Here is a 21,217-nt window from a genome sequence, read left to right as displayed (position 1 = left end):
AAAAAAAAAAAAAAGAAAAAAAGAATAGCATGCAGTAATTCGAAAAAGAAGAAAAGGTAAAATTCTGAACAAGAATTCAACCCTTCTTTTAGAATCTTTTTCAAAAGAAATAGTTTTAGTTTTCTGACAAACTTTTGGAAATGTTTTTACTTTATTTACTTCTAAAATTAACTAAAACTTGTCTGATAATTTGAAAATTCTTTTAGCTTAATTGTCATTAGGGATAAATTGATTTTGAATATCTATTATGACAATTACATACAGCTACATTTTCAACTCTAATGTATTTTTAATAACCTTCATCAGCCAGTGATTTGAATTTCAAATTTCCTTCTATGAAGAAGTAAAAATTAGATAGGTTTCTGCCAAGTTTCATAATAAATTGCTCTTTATTTACGTTGCAAAGTTTCCCTTACTATAAGAAAATCAAAACCTTAAATGAAACCTAATACTCATATGAGTTATTATATTACATCTCCTGTTATTAAGAGAAACTAAATTACAGTGACAAACCTGTCTGTCCTCCCTGGTACCCCATAACACAATGGTTGTACCTGTCTGCTTCTTTTACAGCTATTGCACAAGACCCCATGTCTCTTCCTATTTCCACATCAAAATGGTAAACATTCCTCCAACAACACAGACACAATTCAGAGTAGCTTCAAGGGAAAATTTTGTCATTAAGAATGAAAAATATCCTCACATAACATTTCTTTACTAGTGTTATAAACAGCAGGCTATATAATTAGGTTTTTAACTTTCATCATGAGCTTTTATTATTTATGTAGTATACTTACTTTCTACACTTAAACAGTGAGAATAGACACACACAGTATTGGAAAAAATAACAAATGCGCAGTCAAGTGCTGAAGGCTAGGAAAGGAAGACTTAAGTATTACTTTGATTACTAGTTCAATAGGTCCAGTCCAATATTTTCCTGTTGTTTCTATGGTGGTGGGCCCCACTGGGTCTGATCTCTCTCTGTGTGTTAACACAAATAAATACCTTTATGTTTATTGGAATCCCTTCCATACGTATTATGATACACATTGTCTTAATTATATGATTGCATTTGATTTTTTATAACTATTTTTCACCTCAGCCAGAATAAATTATAAATACCATTCTGTTAAATAGAGACTTTATAAATTATGTCTGATTCTCATAGCTTCATACCGTTTTTCTGACAATGGTATACTGGTTACACTCTGTTTTTTTCTCAGGGTTCTTCCATAATGGACATCACACAAATGTATTACACACAGATTGTTTCACAAATATTCATTTATTTTCACACCTTCCTCACTTCTGAGAGGCATAGATCATATTGTCAGGGAAGGAAGAAAGAAACTATATGGTGAAAAAAAATGAAAGCAAAAATTTGTGCTTTAAACTTCGACTCTGAATTTGAGATATCCAGTATTCAGCTTATCAATAATTCCATTGAAAAGGGAAGCTTAGTGCAAATCTACATAGCAAAGCCCAGCTTCTTTATATCCTAGTTTAACTGTTTCTTCTTGATCTCTCCCCAAGGAGCAGTGGACACCTCCTTCAGAGACTTTATTTTCAGTTTCTCTTCTCAGAAGTACCTATCCCCCTGTTTCACCTAGGTACCTGGTACTGAAACTCACTCCCAAACACAGGGTCTTCTTATTTCAGAATGTGTCACTCCTGGGAAATGTCTGAGAAGTGCATACCTCCCACCTGCTGAAACATGACGTAGGTAATCAGAGAACAATCTGCTTTGATGCAAAACTCTGAACAATCCCTCTTGCTTTCTCTTAATGTGCATCTGTCCTGCTGCACTGATACTCTGCCCCAGATATAATTGAGCTGAAGAGACAAACTACATCCATACTCTTTGCTTCCTTGTCCACCTCTCTCTTACTGTGAGATTTTTATTTCTGTACCAGTCTCCTCGGTTTTGTGCAAAAACAATTAATGATATGCTCTTTCTTCAACACTTCCCCATCCCATTCTTCCCTTTAGCATTTCTCATATTAACTTCTACAACAGCCAGCTTTCCATCCGTGAGAAGCTCTTGGTGTTTCTCCCAGATATCTAATTGATGAGGTGTTTTCATAGAGTACTGGAGCATTTATTCCTTTATTTTTCTCTCACGCTCTAACATTTGGTCTATTTCTCCTCTAAGTTTTAATTCAACAGTTTTCCTTTCCAAGTTACCTAGGTGCTAGAGGATTTACAGAGAACGGCTCCATGATCTCATCTCAAACGCCTGACCCTGTGCTAGTCTTCAAAAACGACAAGTAGCTATTAGAGTGAATGTCAGGCTTTAGTCCTGAAAGAACTGGAGGGAATAGATTACATTACTCAAGAGAAAAAATTATCTGAATTTCCATCATACAGAAAGCTTCATAGATGACATGAGACATTTCAGCTGTCAAAGTCAGAAGTGTTTCTAACAAACATGCACAAAATACAGGTTTGCAAAAGCTTTAAACTTTGCCAAAAAAATGGCTAGATTTTCATGGCAAAACCAGAACATACATAACTGACACAAACCATTGTGTTCTCTTCTGTAAAGCAATAACACTAAAGGAGTTCAAAGAAAAGATCTCTTGAGAGTGTTTTAAGAGACACTAGGATGATTCCATCACTAGAAGTAACTAAAATATACTCAGGAGATGGCAGGACCAGTTTGACACAATACATGCCGCACAGGGATATATCAAGAGCTTGTAGCAACTTTAATGACACATACTTCATGGTTCACATAGAAGTCTAGGTTGAAGGAACCCTGGAGATCATCTGGTCCAACCATGAAAGCATGGCCTTAGATAAGATTATACAAGGCCCTGCCAAGCTAGGTCTATAAGATTTCCAGTGAGGAAATACTGACCTCTCTGGTCAGCCTGCTCTGATGTTTAGTTGTTCCCATGGCTAATATTTTTTTCTCCTTACACCCAGTAATTTCTCCTGAAGCAACCTCTGGCACATTGCCTCTTGTCCTTTCCCTACACATCCTTTAAAAGAGAGCACCTCTGATTCTCACCTCAAACACCTCATCAAAACTGGAAGGCTAGTGCATACCCAGTTCCTTCAACCTTTCTTCGTATGTCGGGTTCTTCAACCTCCAATTTCCTCACTGGCCCACTGCTAGACCCTCTCAGTATTTTCCATGTCTCCCCTGGATAAAGCAACAAGGGGACCACAGCTGGACACAATATCCCAGATATGGCGTTACAAGCACTCAGTAGGAAGGAGCTTTCCTAATTGAGAGTCCTCAGCCTGCTGCCCATACTGCTGAGGCAGCCCAGGACATGGTTTGCCTCCATTGCTGCCAGGGCACATGCTGGCACTGCCCAGCAGGACCCTTGAGGCCTTTTCAGCAGCCCTCCAATCACTCAATCCCCAGCCTCTTCTGTTGCTTTAGTTATTAGGGCTCAGGTGTAGGACTTTGTATTTAGCTTTGTAGAGATCGTGGTGCCTCCATCTCTGAAGATATTAAAAACCCAGGTGGACATGACCATGAACAATATGATCTGACTGATGCTGCTCTGAGCAGAAGATTGAGCTAGATGGACTCTATAGGTCACTTTCAAGCTTACTTTTCTATGGGTGAAATGCTGGGGTTTCAACCCCAAGCCTCAAATTAAGGTTGACATGTGGGTGATTCCCACAGCCCTTCACAAAGGGGGGGGGTGAGTTTACCTTTAGGCTTCCCTCCAGGGTGCGGCGGCCTTGCAGGGAGAGCCATTGGGTAAATGAGCCCCAGGTGTCTGCACTGAGTAAACACAGGTCAGGTGTCCCACTTAGGGATAAAAGCTGGGACCCCTTGCAGGCAGGGGCAGTGTCTGTGTGTGAGGTGGATGCACTTTGCAGAGTTTTCTGTTGGGGAAGGGTCTCCTGTCTCCCTGGGACTGGGCTCCAGTCAGGTCTGGCCTTTGTAAATGTGGGCTGTGTAGAGATTCAGTATGTGGCTTCCTTGGTCTTATGTATTTGGTTTGTTGACTTGGTTGTCTCCCATCTCTTCTATGGGAGACTGTATTTCACCATTTATTCCACCCATTGTTGGTCATGTGGTGTCATTGTTGGGGTCAGTGGATTGATGTTGATTTTGTATAATCTGACTGACTTGTTTGTACCCCCAGTACTCCCCTATGTACTGACCCTTTTGTGCTAAAAACAATCCGGTTATTGGTTCATCTTTATGCTGGCTGTGTCCTTTATGCTAGGCCTAATAACTGGCAAAATGATGGGTCGATGACACTTTGGAAGCCTTAAATTATAGAAGTATTTTTCTCTCCCCCCCCCCCCCCCCCCCCCCCCCCCCGCTGAAATGCTTAAATGTTCCTCTCCTATCCAATAATATTTTTTACAGTAAAAAGTTCAGTCTTCCAGCTTGTTTTAACACTTAATACGATGGGAATACAGGCTCCTGTTTAAATGGCTGTTTTATAAGAGTAGAGTGTCCCTTTTGCTGCAAAACTGTGCACATACTCCAGTACTGCTGTGAATTTAAAGTGTACAAGGATCTTGGTATAAGAACTACCACTAAGATTTCAACAAGTTGCTTTATGTTACCAGTAGAGACTAAGATATTGTTTACTTTTGACTGCATTTGTTCCCTCAATACTTAGTTTCAGCCACTGATGTCACTGCTTAGGAATTCAAAGTTGCCCACTGAAATCACTTTACCTTGTGAACTGACAATTCTAATTAACACTCTTCAAGGTTAGAAGGATGAGTTAGGAGAGTGCCTTCAAGGTTTAGAAGGATTAGTAGAGTCCTACCCAGGAAGATACTCAGAGGGTCATTGAAGCATTTTAGGTCCATGTTAATAGGAGCTCAAAGTCCTCTCAGCAAGCTCAGTTTGTAGATTTCTTCACAACATTGTTAAGGAAAGAAGATGTTGCTGCCTTAATACAATCTTTGTTGAAAGATTTTGTTTTTTTAGTTTGCATGCTGCCCCTTGTGCTCAGAATCTATTAGCTTTATTACTAGCACAGCTCCAATTATTCCTGCAATTTGCTTTTTGGTGCATGGAATGCTTGCTTTGAACAATTACATTGTTCAGATACTTCTATATTGCGGTAATTATCAGATCCCTCTTAAAAATCTTATTTTTTGGTGTACAGAACTAAGAAATTTTACTAAGTTATTAATTTTAATCGTTTGAATAGTAGCTGCTCATAAAAGCAATGTCCTTTGTAACCTCCCCATACCAAACAGATGATTTTGCTAGATGACAAGATATTACTTGAAAATGCTGTAAACAAATATTTGAAGAGAACTACAAGCCGAAATGGGGAAAAATAAGGATATAGTTTTCAGGAAAATTTATTTATCTCTGCTTTGGAAGATTTGGCAAAATAAGAGTGCAAAAAACACACAAAGTACATTTGGGCACCTCTTTCAACCTCAAAGAGCAAAGAATTACAAAACCTGTTAAATTCTCAGTTATTTGCATATAAAAACTTGCAAAATATTATTCAAAACTAACAGTTATGCACATTCACTAGGCTTCTAAGAAAATACTACACTGAGATCACTACTTTGAAATTTTCATGAAGCAGTTCTGGGCAATAAAATATGATCACACTTCTAAAGAACAAGCATAAGTGGAGAAGAGGGTAAGGACAAAATTGTCTAAATTTGGGATTGTTCTCAAAGTAAAAATCCAGTATCTGTGAATGTGACCAGATCTTCATAAGGTCTTCATATTTGTCCTTTGTTTAATATGAATTTGTAAGTGAATTTTACCAGATTAGAAAAAAAAAGACTTACTGAGGGAATTTAGATCAACTAACAGTGGAAGCAGAATGGTCAACACAGTAAAACCAGACAGGATTGAATTTGAGATTTTGAAAAACAAAAAGCATAACCATTATTAAAAAAAAAAAAAGCTAGGAAGGGGAATTCAAATAATATTCAAATTTGAATGCAAATCAAATGAAAAGTTTTATGAAAAGTGCGAAAACTCAAGCCTAACAATTACATTTTGATAGATGTTTGGCCAACTTTCTCTTGAGAATGCCTTTGCAGATGAGAAGCAATGCAATATCATGAGTAATAATAGTAGCATCCCAGATTATAGAGGTCCATAAGGAGACTTGCATTACTTCTGATTTGTAGTGAACATGAGCAACACAAGAGGCTGAAATGCTCCACAATAAAGCAGGACACTTGGATTAAACTAGAATAAATAGTAGGCTAGTCCACATTTCTTTAGCAAAAAAGAATCTTTATTTAGGCAACCTGGCAGTGGCCAGAGAACACTGAGAAAAAAATAAACCCAAAGGTAATTGGGTAAGTGGAAATGATCAGAGAGAAGTTCTTATGAGGATTATGATAATGCTACCATATGTAAATATTTTTATCTTTTATTTTAGAGTTGTAATTGTATTTGAGAATAATATGGGCTGGTACATAGATAATTGCCATAAAATTTAGTGTTTTCAAAGTTATCAGGAATTCACTTATCCTGAAATATTTTGAAGTGAATAACAACCTCATGGTTTAAGATCATCTCAATTAGACTAGCAACTGTGCTGTAGAAGAATAAATATCTTATTGTTCCTGTGTGCTGAGTTTTTAAACAAAAAAAGAACCTCTCCCCTCCTTCCTCTTACAAGACAGTACTATGAACACACTATAGAACCTCTGGGTGTATGCTTGTGCATGCATGTGCACAGGAGATCTTATTGCCAAAAAATGTTCAAGAAACCACAGTAGCTGATAAAAGAACTTGCCATAAATCACTGGGATTGCATTACATAAATCACCATTTTCTGAAACTAGTATTTAGCATTCCACACGTTTCTTCAGGACAATCAAGCAGTGAAAAAAAGTGTCATGTAGGTCCCCTTGTGTGGCCCTGGGCAGAAATTTAATTTAGTAGATTACGTTTAGAAGGCTACTGCTATTATTTTTCTTGATTATTATTTACTTCTGTGGACACATATTATGTAACATGTGCTTAAGACCATCTGTTCCATATATATTTTTGACTATCAGACGTCATTGCTAAAATGTGCAATTTATTTTATTTTGCAATTGCACATTTATATAAAGCACATCATAATTGAACATAATAACACAAAAAACAAATACCAAAAAAATTTAAAAGTCTTATCCTACTTTAATCTTGCTAACTTAAAACTCAAAACCTTAGAGGCAGCAGCTGTTGACACAATCTTAACAGAACAATCTCTCATATTAGGAAGATTAAATCAGTAAGTCTTCAACTCTTTGCCAGACATCACCTATTTATTTATTTGAAGTGTGAGCATGCCAGCACTGACAGATTCAAGATTCTCTTGCTCTGAGACAGCTATATCTTGTCAGAGACAGACCCAAGTCACTCAACCTTCACTTTGTGTGATGATAATTTACCTTATTAGTGAAAGAGAATCATGCATTAATGGAACTAGAAATTTTACAAGGAATGGAAGAATCCACATCTCTTGGTTCCCCTTTTGGAGTTTATGGACTACCATTAGCAATTCAGCTATGTCACCCTTAAGTTCCTTTTGGGCTCTTGAATGAATAGGTTCTCCATATTTTGCTAGTGACCATTCTGTGTAGCTGGGGCTGAATTATCTATGATCAAGTTTATGATACAGACTTCTCTGCAGAATTCTCCCTTGCCTACCCACACCAGGGCATGCCAGTTTCCTCTAGAGTAAAGCCCAATGCAAATGTGCTCATTTCTACTCTTTCTTGCACATTTCCTTTATACTCCTGGTTAGTTGCTCTTCAAGCTCTACTTTGCTCTTTCTAATTCTCTTTTAACAATTAATTGCACAGCTGTGTAATGCTTTCTAGTTTATTTGGATACATTTCAGGTTTTGAAGTTTGATTTCTCACTTCTAGTAACCTTCACACTGCTACTTAGCGACTCTGACTTCTTGTAATGCTCCTGGCAAGCCATTCCTAATGGGTAACAGGCACTGGTACTGTCTGATCAGCATGCCTCCAAAGCCTGAAAGAATTTCACTTTTTACCTACCTTTTATCTTCTCTAACAAAAATAAGAAAGCTTGTTATTTATGCCCTCTTTTAAGTTGGTAAAGCTGTGGTGTCTGGTTTTGGCCTTTTCTGATAGTGTAGGAACAGCTACCAAGAACATACCTACCTCTGGGACAGGTGCAGAGCTACTGCCAGTTTATGTCCTCTTTAGAGGGAGCAAGGGGAGTAAACACAGCTGTTGTGCACAACCTCTACAATGAATGTTCAAGGGAAAACAGTCCAGCTATAACTTACCTAAGCAAGAGCGTAATGATCTAAACTTACAGTAATGAGAAGTTTTAATTTGATACCAGAAACTAGAATGAACAGATGAGGTCATGTTTCGGCTATTGAGTGTAATATTCACTGTTGGTGTCAGGAGGCACTTGTCTGTAAAAACTAATGCCATTACTGTTATTTATAATAAGAAAATTATTTGGAAAAAGCACAACAGCATTAGAGAATTACAGAATAACAAAAAACCCCACATATTGTCTACATACTAGGGAGGGGTGGGAGAGTCCGGTTTCTAAAGAGGCAAGCTTATTTGCTCATTAATAAATATTTGTTTAGCATATGAAAAAACAGAATCTGTATTTTTATTTCTCTTAGCTTTGTGCTACCAGTCCTGGGTTTTGGGTTTTTTTAGCTCCTTCTATCATTCCCATTGCCCAGTACACAGGTTTGTTACCTAAGTATAGGAGGTACATAGCCATCTAGGTAAAGTGCTTTAAACAGGAATTTCATCTGAGCTGCATTTCAAGCTCAAACATGGAAGTCTTGGTGAGTTACTTATATTGGGGTACTGTTTGTGATCCTGAATACTGATTTGAATGTGGATAAATAGAAGGTATTAATTTTTGTCTGTTTCCACTTGAGAGGTAAAATTTTCTTCTGTAACTACACAGGGAACTTGAGAATCTGCACAGTACAATCTAGTGAGACTATGTGCTATTCCTAGACCTCCTCCAAAGGTAACTTAGACTGATCTAAAGGTCTGAAGGACGAGAGTTCCTAGAGAGTCCCAGTACATTCTGAGTCTCTGCACCACCCCCTTTCTTCTACTAGATATAAAGAGATTGTGCAGGTATAAGGATCTCATTAACATTAGTGTGTGATCAGAGCCTTTCACTCTTTCAGGTGTGCTGTCCTTCCATAAGGAGTCTGGCTTGCAACTTCTATTTTAATATTCCTTAAAATCCATTCTTAGTTTACAGAGCTACCCTTCAGCTTTGCACACCAGATATCCTCCTTACATTTTGTGAGTGAATAAGGAAACAGAGAATTTCAAAACAGGGCTAACAGTTTGCACTGGATAGAAATAAACATGAATTTTGAAGTGCTTCAAAACATATCAAAGCAATAAGCAGCTCTAGAAAAGAAAGAGAATCAGGATATTCCGATGCAATATCAGCTATCAAATAATTATATTTTGTCCTGTAATGACCTTCACTGTTCCCTCAATAGTGATGCTTAATGACTATTCACAACCCATGCACATCTACTTCACCACTATTTCATTTATCAGAATGGAGGCAATTGAGAAGACTAATCATTATGAAAGAAGAAAATATCCCTAAAAAAACCCACAAACAAGCCTGAGAATAAGATTCAGTGTTTCTATTTGCTGATAATATAACTTTAGAACTGATTTCATGACTTTATTTGAAAAATGGGTATAATCCAAGTGAATGGATACCATTGTTTTTTTCTCTACAACCAGAAACCCAATATCTTTTTAAATAGAAAAGAGTTTCCATTTCTTTTTCTTCTCCCTCCCTGCCCCCAAGGAGGGGAAAAGAAGTGATAAAAAAACACCACCCCACCTTCTATTTGCTTATGTTACAAGCGATGGGCCACACTTCCATCAATACTACAACATGCAGTTGCATCTGTATCTGTTATTTTTTTAAATTTCTCAAACAATTCTTACATGTCACATGATTCTCCTACAAAGACAACAGTCGAGAAGCAACATATAAAGTTGTTCCTGAATCCTTTTACACATGAAGTATGCTATAGGCAATAACATGCTCAAAAAAAGTTTAGAAAACCCCCAAACACAAAATCTCCCCCCAAAGCTCCACACTCATCCTTCTGCCCTGTTGCTAATAGATGCAGACTTTATAGATAAGGGAACTCCTTGGGATTTCAGCCATCACTAAGCTATTGTATGGGGTCTGGCTGCAACAGAGTTAATTTTCCCCATAGCAGCTCTCATAGTGCTGTGCTTTGTATTGGTAGCTAGAAAGGTGTTCTTAACACACCGGTGTTTTGGCTACTGGTGAGCAGAGCCTGCACAGCATACAGACTCTAAAATTCTGCCTCCTAACCAGGCTGGGGATGGCCAAGATCTTGGAAGGGATATAACCAGGACAGCTGACCCAAACTGACTAAAGATATATCCTGTACTATATGACATCTTCTCAGCGATAAAAGCTAAGAGAGAGCAGGAGGGGGTGGTGCATTCATTATTACGAAACTGGTTTTCCAGAGCAACTGCTACATGTATTGAAGCCCTGCTTCCCATGATGTGGCTGAACATGGCCTGGTGATGGGCAGAAGAGAATAAATCTTTTGTTTTCCTTTGCTTCCATGCATGGCTTTTGCTATTGCTTTATTAAACTGCCTTTATCTTGACCATCTTATTTTCTGTCCTGATAAGGAAGGGAGTGATACAGCAGCTTGGTGGGTGCCTGGCATGCAGCCAGGGTCAACCCACCACAGCTATCAGCCCAAACCATCCAATTAATCTTTTTAAAGACCCATCATTAAGTTACAGTTTGAAAGTAAATTTTTTTTGAAATTTATGTTGAAGAATCACTTTTGCCCAGTGTGGATCTACTACACATGGGAGCAAACATTGCCATTGTGGTAACTCAGTGAAAGTGTCAACAGTCTAGTACATATTCAGTCCCAAACCTGGATACCAATATAAGATCAGAAGTTGGATTTTTGTTTATATGAAATTACTGAGTCTCTTTTTCTTAGAAAATATTCACAGGATAATTGCATGTTATTTTTAATATATATTTTTTCATTTAAAGATACCAAAAGGTTACTGGAACTTAAAGGATAATTTGTAGTTTCATGATAATAAGCATCAGACTTGCCTTCAAGAGATCTAGACTTACATCCACACTCCTTCCCTGCTTGCTATGTGGGCTGGGTTAAGTCATCTTTGTGTTTCAACTTGCCAGTTGTAATGTAATATCTAACATTGATTGACATAAAGCTGAAGGTGACTGGATAGAAGACAACAGTACAAGCACAGAGCCCTGCCCTATTTTAGGATTAGCTAATTTGAAGTCTACTGACTGACCTGGGGAGCTGATAACAGCAACTTACAAGACAAAGAAAAACCTGGGCTTGAATATCTTGTTTTCCATCACAGAAGTGATAGTGACAGAGAAAGAAGGGAGAATCTCATTCAGTGAATCCTGAATTTTTACCTTTAAAAATCCTTTCTGTTGACAGAGCTTGTAAATCTTGAAGAGTTCTGGGGAAAATGTTCATATTCAACCAGTGTCACCATTACAATAAAGGCATTTAGCACTTTCAGAATGTGTTTAATAGTTAATAACTAATGGCTAAGCATTTGATTAAGCAGACAATTTTACTCATTTCTAAAATACTAATGTTTAAAGAAAAAAAATCAGTCACTTCACACTCATTGGGGGTTTGTGATCATCTGAAGAAAAAAGTGTGATATCTTACCTTCAACACTGAAATTTACAGTTGTTTTACTGTGCTTTTAGTGTCAGGATTGCAACCGGATTCTCACTGTATTGTTTGCAAATTACACATATCAAGAACACAGTCTTATCTGTGAAGAATGATAAACACATAATGCTTCAGTTCTCAAGAAAGACATGACATACCTTGTGAAAGTTCCTGAAATACGCTGCCTTCTCATCTGGAAATTTTTCTAGCCTCCTGGGTCCTTTACTGGAAGCCTTCTTGAAAACTAACCAATAACGCCTGAAAATCTGCAAACAAAATCAATGGATTATATTAGCTTTTCTTCACAGTTTTTATTTAAAGCTTTTCTTTAAAGGTGGGCAGTATCACAACTGCATTCCGTTACATAATTGACTCAGGAAGAAATTTTAAAATGGCAGTATTTTATTTTAGAAGCCCAGAAAATCATGAGAGCATCAATTATTTCTACACAAGTAATACCAACTCATCAATTTATATGTATTGATTGTCAGTCCTTTGTAGACTTTTTAGCTTCCATTTCTTTCATGCATACAAATTTGACAGTTCCTGAGATGCAAGTGAATCCATAACTTTGAATATGAAAATAATTATAAGGTTGTAATTTATACTCTATTTCTATAAGAGTATCAATACCATTGAGAAACATTCATTGCAGCTTTTAACACAACACAGTAATCAGCAGTTAGCATAAGCTTGTATGCACAGAAAAGAAAACCCAAGGTTGAAATAAGCACCAATGTGACCATTACTGGACAACAACATCTAACTCTCTCAGTTCAATGACAAACTTGTTAAGAAAAAACTACGCAGATTATTAAAGTTTGGGAACATGTAGTGAAAAATAAAATCCTCCAGAAAACACAAACCAAGACAATATTATCCTGTCATTTTAATGATAAACACATTAAATTTTGCTTAAAATTATTTTTTAAGCAATGAGGGTACTTTATTTTACTATTTACCAAGCATTCTGATGGTATTGCCATAACCAAAAGTTTAAAATCAGGATTGAATTATCAAATAAGAATACATTTGTAGTTCAAAGATAATGTAATTAAGGATAATTCTCCAGACTACATTATGCAAGTAAGGTATTAGACATTAATCTAGTTTTATAAACTAAGTAAATAGTTTACTTAATTCTCCTCTTCAGTACTTGCACAGCTCTATAAACAGTATCATATGGAATTTTATGTTAGTATTTCAAGGATACATTGAAAACCAAAAAATATGAGTATTGGTTCCACTGGCCATATGTGAAAAAGAGTTTTACTTCTTCAGAAATTCTATTAAATTTAATGACACAAGACAAGAAGTACAGTACTATTTAATTTGGATTAACATATCTCCCATTACAAAAACAAAACAAATTAAAAAAAAAAAATCAAGGAAACATGAACAGGAAGAGCTAAAATAAGGAGTCTTTCCCTCAGTGTGATGCTGTCTAAGCCGAGTATAAGCAACAAATACAGTGTCATGAAAATAATTAAGCTTATTAACCACATTGTGATATCATAATACTGTCGCTATCGCGTTGCACTCTTGCAGATGAATGTTATCAGTCAAAATAAATGTTTTCTTCTAAAACCCTACCACTGGACTACAGTATCAATATGTTTAATGATTAAGACCTTTGGAAGAAAACACAGCATTTAATGAAATCCTCTGCAAGTATACTTCTTAAAAAGCATGCAAGTTTTAGGCTTTTTCTACTGAGGTTGTAAAGAGGCAACTGTACAACTGTACTTCCTATCTCAGAAATTACTTCACCTAACCTGGGGGAAAGCAAAGACAATATTTTCTGAAAAAAATGACATTACACTGTGGGACATCATAAACCATCTTTATTAGATAGTACTTTCTTCAAATAACATCTTGGCAGTGTTGCAACTTACTTTACCAAAGCTACAGCACTGCTCTCACAGTTATCTCTTGATTAACCCATACTAATTCTTCAAAACCTTATGATGTGCAAAGCTCCACAAGCAGGTAAAGGATATTCATGCTATTTCGACCTTACTAAAAGCATCAGCATCAGCACCACCTGTCCAAAGGGGACATATTTATTTATTCATTTAATAAAATTGTCGCTTTTAATAATACTCTTGGCTCTTCTGGGATCTGGGGGTTTTTTTAGTCTATGTGTATTTTCACTTCATCTTTCTTCCTCTGAGGAAAGACTTTTCCTAAGAAGTTCTTTATCAAGGTAAAAACCACAGCCTTCGTTTCAAATCTTTTATTGATTTCCTTATTTTCTTATCTACCCTTAATGGTTTACAGTCTTCAAAGACTTCTCTTTAGAAAAACAGATTAACCTTTAGGTCCCATCATCAGTGTCGGTGGGTTTTAGCACAGCCATGGAATGCACATTGTACAGATGACCTGAATTTTGGACAGCTGGTAATAAGGTAATGAAAGTTTTGTGTTAATTCACTGAGAAGTTTTTTGAAGGCTGGCGGGTTTTTTTGTTTGTTTGTTTTTTTTGTTTGGTTTGGGTTTTTTTTTTTGTGTGTGTGTGGTTTTTTACATATATATGCCACAGTCATATTTCTGTATAATGCAAAGGAGAAAACTAGACAATCAAAGTCAAGGAGTCAGATTACTCCCTGTGAGGATGAGAACATTTCTCAGATAAAAGGTTATATAATGCGTACTCCAAAGAAATTCCTTCAGTGACAAATAAGCAGGGTCTCCTGAATGGCAACTTCTGTCTTTTTTCACTGGATATCAATCTGGGACAGTGTGGAAGCAAGTTTGAGGGTTTGCAGTTAAAGTGACAAAATTCAAGAGGGAGGCTTTGACCTCCTTATTAGTGGGCACTTCAAAGTACCCATCGAAGAGGGCTAGATGCTAGTTATCTTTGAGGATGTTCCTTATTAGGCCTTTTCCCAAATTTCAGCATGGGATGAATTCAAAGGCTTCGGCAAATAGACTATGAGAACGAATAGCCCTTGCTTTTAAAGGAGAACACTGAAGAGCAAGAGGAGGGGACCCTGAGTTTTACCTTTAGACTATTACTGCTAAAACTATTGACACCTGATTTTTTCAGACCTTTAGGGAGAGGAAAGATCTGAAGAATGGAATGGCTCAAAGAGGACTCCTGCTATGGTATGTAGTTACACAAAGGTACATCCTTGTATTTCGATTTTATTTTTTTTTAACCTACTTTTAAAGCTTGTATAAACATATACAGTTCCACTGCATTTCAGGAGCATTTTACCTTGTTACACCAACAGAGAGTTGGTGTTTGGAAAAGCATTAGCATATGGATTTACCTATAAATATGAATAAATAGGTGCAGATGTGAGCACACAGCAAACAAACATTTGCCTTTCATAAGGCACCTCATTGTTATACAGAAGCCTGCTCAATTATTCACGAACTGTGAGATACTCTTTTATCCCTGGCCTACTTTAGGATGCCATTGGCTGTAATCAAAACTTCTGAAAGACTTCTAAAGTCCTCAGATAATTGGGGTAGCCATTGTGAAAGAAATCAGCCTCAGTCCTTTAACAACAGAGAGAATGAGAACCACTCTCAGTGTTGTCTCCATAATATTTAGTATTTCCTGTGAGATATAAGTGTCTGCTTTTCACACACGCATAGTTGAAAATTTGCCAAATATTTGATCATTTAATCAGTTTTACAGCATTCTTGGATGACCACTCACTGTTCACCGAATACGATTTAAAAATTTTATATTGAGGGCAAACAACAGTCTTACCCTATGCCATTGTTTTTTCTCTGGAGAAATTCAGGAAGATAGCATTAAATATGTGATATGTTTAGGTTTCCTTTTATTAAAGTATCAATTAGAAGGACCAAAACTTGTTCACTACAAACGTAAGAAGGTTCTATTGAAATTACCTGCTGAGACTATGGCATAGCAGAACCTCTTTAAACAACACCCTTCTCTCAGTTTTACAAGATGGGCAGAGCAGAAAAATCTTATTCCTCTAGATCCCACTACCTGTGCAGCTATATAACAGTAAGCGATGTCAGTAACTCAGCATACTTGTGGTCTGGTGAGAACTGATTCAGCTGCCCCTTGCAATATCATATGGGAATGATTTTCATTACAATGTACAAGCTTGCAGGTGAGAGCAGTGTCTGTTCCTAATGATGGACTCTGAGTAGCATCTCGTTAGCAAAAGAAAAGGATTCCAGACCTGGAACAATATAATCTTATCATCCTCAAATTATTTCTGAAATCTTTCCAGTCAGAAATTCAACTTCCACTGCTGTTCTATTTCTATTAATCTTTAGAGATCCCTTTGTTATATTTTACTTGGAACATTGCAGTAGATCAATTAATGATAAAAATCTCTGCATAATCTTATTTTTTTACATCTTCTTCTGTTTAATTCACCTCTCAGCTCACCTTTCCAGCATGGTTGCATTTTTTAATATTCTTAACTAAAATATGCAAAATTTTGGCCTCTGAACAGATCATTATTCTTCATGCTTATATCATACAGTTTTGTTTTATTGTTGCCATGGTTGTTCTTAATAGATCCACTAAGAGACATATTCCAGGAAATCCATTGGTTAAATTTGTTCTTTAGAAAGAAGAAAAAACCTGTTCCTTTTTCTAAAATAATTGGTTTACAGTAGGAATCTTATTTATGATTCTCCATTTTCCAGAGATTTCTAAAGCCTTTTCCTAGTCATTTACAATAGATGTTTTTGAGATTAAAATTTCTTTTTATCCACAGCTGTAGCTAATAAAGCTTTGCCAGTCATCACTAATATTTAGAGAAGGGATTTTTATTGACAAGTGTCTACAAATTATTCCAAAAATTCTCCCTCAGATTCAAAGAAAAAGAGAAACAAAAGCCCCCTCATCCATAATTTTTTCTTTTTTTTTTTTTTTTTCCCGAAATAGTGCCAAAAAAGAAAGTTGCCACACTGTAAGCTTCTTTTTCAAACCAGTTAAGATGCTCTGAAATCTCCTTGCCCCTATCCAAAAGACAGTACAAATGGCAATCACTTGCTTGGGTATATTGGAAAACCATCTTATTTTCTGCCACTAGCTGTAGAAACAATTGTCTCTTGAGAGAAGCAGCAGTGAGTCAGCTCCCAGTTACTAACAGAAACCATCACTGACCAGGACTGCACTGAAGCATCACTGATGGGGCTTTTTGCTAGCATAACCCATCAAATGGTTCTCCCAGGAAGACAACTACATAATATTTAGTCCTGCATTTACATCTCGTTATCTGCAGGAAAGGCTAGTTGATTTCTCCACCCTGACTTTCCATGTGCAGTGCTCTCCTATTAGTCAAGACAACATCTTCAGTGTATGCACTAAAACCAGTAAAACATGAATATGTTAAAATGTACTGCACTAGTTATCTCTATTAGAAATGGATATTGTTTTTTACAGGGTATGTAAAAGAACTATAGTATGTTGAGAGCTAAAAAAAAATCTTGACTCACAAATTAAAAAATGTAGTATTCATAGTAAGAAAAATAAAAATAGTTGTCACAGTAAAGTCGTATTTAAGCATTGTTTTGACACCCACCACTTTCTGATTTTTCTGTGTATATTTTGGCAAAGGGAGAAGAGATGAGGGGTGACACCTTCCCGCTTCAGTGGAACTACACTTGTCATGTATTCAAGTAAAATTTAAGAGAAATTGCACAGCAGTTATTATCTGTAAAAAGGCCCAAGAGGAAAATGGGAAGACAAAACCATTCATGTCTCAGTTAAAGAGCAAGTAACACAATATAAGCTATTGCTGACTAAAGTCAATAGGAAAAAAACAACATACGAACCAAACATCTCATCATTGCAATCCATCTGCTTGAGTTGCCAACACTTTGCATCAAAAAGACAAATGCAAGTACTGTTGTAGCAGGACATACCATCCCTTCTGCACTTATGTTTCTGGACGTTGAAATTAAGGCACCCTAGAAACAGTGTTTTCCCTGTCTTGAACAGCACTGATTTCGCTGTCCACTTTTTTGAAATAGTTACCACTGCACTAAATGAGTACATTTTGCTTAGAAAATTTAGATCTGTATGAAGAAGCAAGAGAGATGTAACACTACAGCACAGTACTAAGCTCCCAAATTAGTGCAGAGTGTGCAGAGTAGCAGGGAATCAAGGCAGCTCCTGCTCCTTTACCACACCACTGGGAACTCATGTATCTCTGAGCAACAGAGCTTAGATCCTCCACAGTCATCTGACACTTATTCCCAAAACAGGACGAGGCAAAAATATCCTGTAGCCCTGCTCAGATGCATGAGGTTACTTGCTACTGTCAGCAGCTCCAGGATGTGGGGCCAAGACTTTACCACAAGATACAATAAGCCTTTGGAGGTTTTCCTTTTTTTTTTTTTTTTTTTTTTAATTGATTCTTACTATCCAACTGCTCTTGCCTACTTCCTTATTTTCTTCAAACATTACCAAAGTATCTACCACAAAGCAGTTGTAATAAAAGCAAACCTGTTAAAACTGCAAAGTCAGGATTAAAAAACCCCACAAATGCATCCCAAAAACACCACTGGCAATGCCTTTAATAAAAAATGCAGTCTGAAGGTATGCTATGAAGCTATCCAACAGGGAAACATTCTTCATAGTTGAAAACCTTGCGCATACCCTTGAGCTTCATTTTACCATCCTAATTAGAAGCAAGGTTAAACCTCTAGTTTATAAACCTTGTAGTATGACCTTCTGCAACATTATAGAAGACAATCAGGCCTTAGATCATTTTAGTGTCATAGTTCAAATCCTAAAATTTCTGATAGCATTTATTTTAGTATTATTATTTTTCAGTTTGCAAACCTGCTGGCATTTAAAGTTAGGAATAGAAGAAATATAGAAACATCTGCTACAAACTGTTTCATCTCAGATTAGATCAATCCTTGTGGGCTTGATTGCAGTCAGTGAGAATTAGGATGGTTAGAGAGAGATGATTAGGGATAATTCACCCAGTTATAGTATACATACGTCATCTTTCTGCTGCCATAACATACCATTATAGATTCATATAGATGTTTATAATATACTATAATTTATGATGTTATAGTCACAGGCTATACATGTAATCCATAAAAAGATTTATTTTATTATTAGAGAGTTCTGTGAAATCAAAGCACACCATAGTAATTTTCCAACTATTCCTATACTAACTAAATACTGTGTGTATAAACACTTTAGCTATGGAATCTGAAGGTTTGTTTTTTTTTGTTTTTTTGTTTTCTCTTTAAAAAAGAGTAGTAAATATCTGAAAAGATTTGCACCTTGTATTCCTGTGAAAAATGTTATACAATTTTATCAGTCCTTAAGCACCCACAGTTTAAAAGCTCACCACCATTACTTTGCTTTGAACTGCCAGCAGGGCAATTCAAGGGCAGAAGGACAGCCTACATAAATAATGCACTCAGTCTTCATAGCAGTCTGCAGATCAGCAAAATTTATCGCTTATATCTGAATTGATGTTATGGTTATTTAAAAAAAAAAAAAACCCAGACAGTTACAGCAGCCATTTTCTGCATTTCTGACTCAGTTTTGGCAAGACTAACTTCAGTGATTCTTTTGGATGAAAATTAATACTGCTTGCTTTGTGTCTGGCCTCCGAGTAGATAACAAGAAACCCTCAAAACAAACCACAACAAAAATTTAGTTATAACAGTTTTAGCAGGCATCCAGCAGGAAAATCTCAGAATTTGTAATATTTTTACAGAAATTATTATGCCCAAGAAATCTCAAGCATTTCTCTCATCTTAAAACTCAGTGTGTAGCTGCTACTGATGAACAATGTTGTGTACAGAATTTGTAGCCAAGTTCATATCTCCTCCCACAGGTACTTTTCTAAATGTAATCAGAAAAAAATACCAACAAAGTTAAGGTTTCATTATAATTTAATATTAAATATGAGTAACTTCTCAAACTGAATGGGAGTAACCAGCTTACTTAAGTCATCTGAAGGTTTTTTTGGTGGAAATGCCAATTTTCCCCTCACTTTTTACATTTTACTTTAATTAGTTACAAATAAACATAGGCCGCTTGAATATGACAAACCACAAATAATGGTTTGTTATTCTGCAATGGAAAGCCATATTTACAGAAGAAAAGTTAGCTTTCATTAGTTTTTAATCTTATAGCTATATATTCAAATAATGGAAATACTACTGCAGTAAAGCTCCTGAATTTTTGACTCTTCCATAGATGAGCTTATTAAACTTAAATGCAGTATCTTTTACACGTATTTAATAGACAGTCATCACTTTGTTCCTGAAAAAGTTAAAGGTATTTAGCATACCAGCAATTGAACTTAATACTGAGAAACAGACAAGTTAGAGTTATTGAGATAGATTTCTTATTTACATCTTTATAAACCAGAATTCAGACCTTTACACACAATCTGAAATAACACACATTGAAAGATGGTATCCTTAATATTTTATGTTAGAATGTGGGGATCTGTGAAAATAAGTGTTACAAAACCAAAACCATGAAAGAGAATACCTTAAAATGAAGTAGAGCTTCCGAACAGAACAGTAATCACAAACCTCTGTTCTATACTACTGAAGGATAAAAAATCATTTTTACAGCTCCAGTTTAGAGGGTTACAATCTCAAATTCAGCTTCAGAAACCAAAATTATTCCTTAGGTTTGCATCACTAGTATTCTACCATATCTGTTCTTAGTTTTCACTACATTATCACACAGAAACCACTCTTAGCAGGGGTATCACAGTCCTCAAGATGCTGTTGTTTTGACTGATAAAATAAGTGGAAATAGTATGCTTTGCATGGGATTTAATATAGCTGAGCACAGCACTAAGTCTAAAGCACTATCCAAAAGGAACAAAAATGTGAGCTAAATATAAGTGCCACTGTATATTTATGTAGGTTTATAATTTCAAACAGCGTTTGATCCTCAAAGTAGAATAGGAAAAAGTTAAGAGTTATTCTTGGATGCTTTTTGTCATTTCAGCATATATCTAGAAAATCTTGCACATCCAGCTACTCTGATATATATGGGTGAAAGCTAACTGTAGTCTATAGGTGCCACTATTAAATGCCTGGTCCCAGTCCCACATGCATACATGAAGTGTATGCAGCATGTTTAAATACAGTGAGAATAAACAATATATAAATTCTAATATAGAAGAAAAGCCCTTATATTCTGATACATTGTTCTACAGAACATGGTACAGATTCTAAAAATGGAATTTATCCATAATGTATCATTCAGTAAACCTCTGAAGTATCAGGCTGTAATGAATCAACCATATTGGTTTTCTACAAATCAAACACATCCTTTTTTTATGAAGTTACATATTCTGCCTTGACTTTCCTTTAAGTATTATGACATATCTGATAGATTTTATGGAGAAATTAATCTTATATAGAAAAGAAGGCATTCCACATAACGCAGTAGGATTCAAGTAGGACCCTACAAATAGTAACGATCATACGGATGTCTAATATCAGTGTTGGTTTTTTGACAGTTGATCACCTGCATTACTGTAAACTATAGGTTAAGTCTCCTTCTGTCAAAGAATCATAGT

The 21,217-nt window shown here is 36.1% G+C and overlaps 1 protein-coding gene across 1 annotated transcript in view; it reads right to left on the bottom strand.

The window, feature by feature from the left end:
• The window catches only part of DOK6 (docking protein 6), a 256,018-nt gene that overhangs the window by 145,810 nt on the left and 88,991 nt on the right, over positions 1-21,217 (bottom strand). The window contains exon 2 of the mRNA XM_074897771.1: positions 11,852-11,959. Coding sequence (XP_074753872.1) covers positions 11,852-11,959 — 108 coding nt within the window. The remainder of the gene's footprint in view (positions 1-11,851; positions 11,960-21,217) is intronic.

The sequence above is a fragment of the Athene noctua genome, chromosome 2, assembly GCF_965140245.1.
Source record: "Athene noctua chromosome 2, bAthNoc1.hap1.1, whole genome shotgun sequence".
In the NCBI taxonomy this organism is placed as follows: Eukaryota; Metazoa; Chordata; class Aves; order Strigiformes; family Strigidae; genus Athene; species Athene noctua.
The sequence above is the reverse complement of the archived record's forward strand: the minus strand, read 5'-3'. Positions and strand labels throughout refer to the sequence as shown.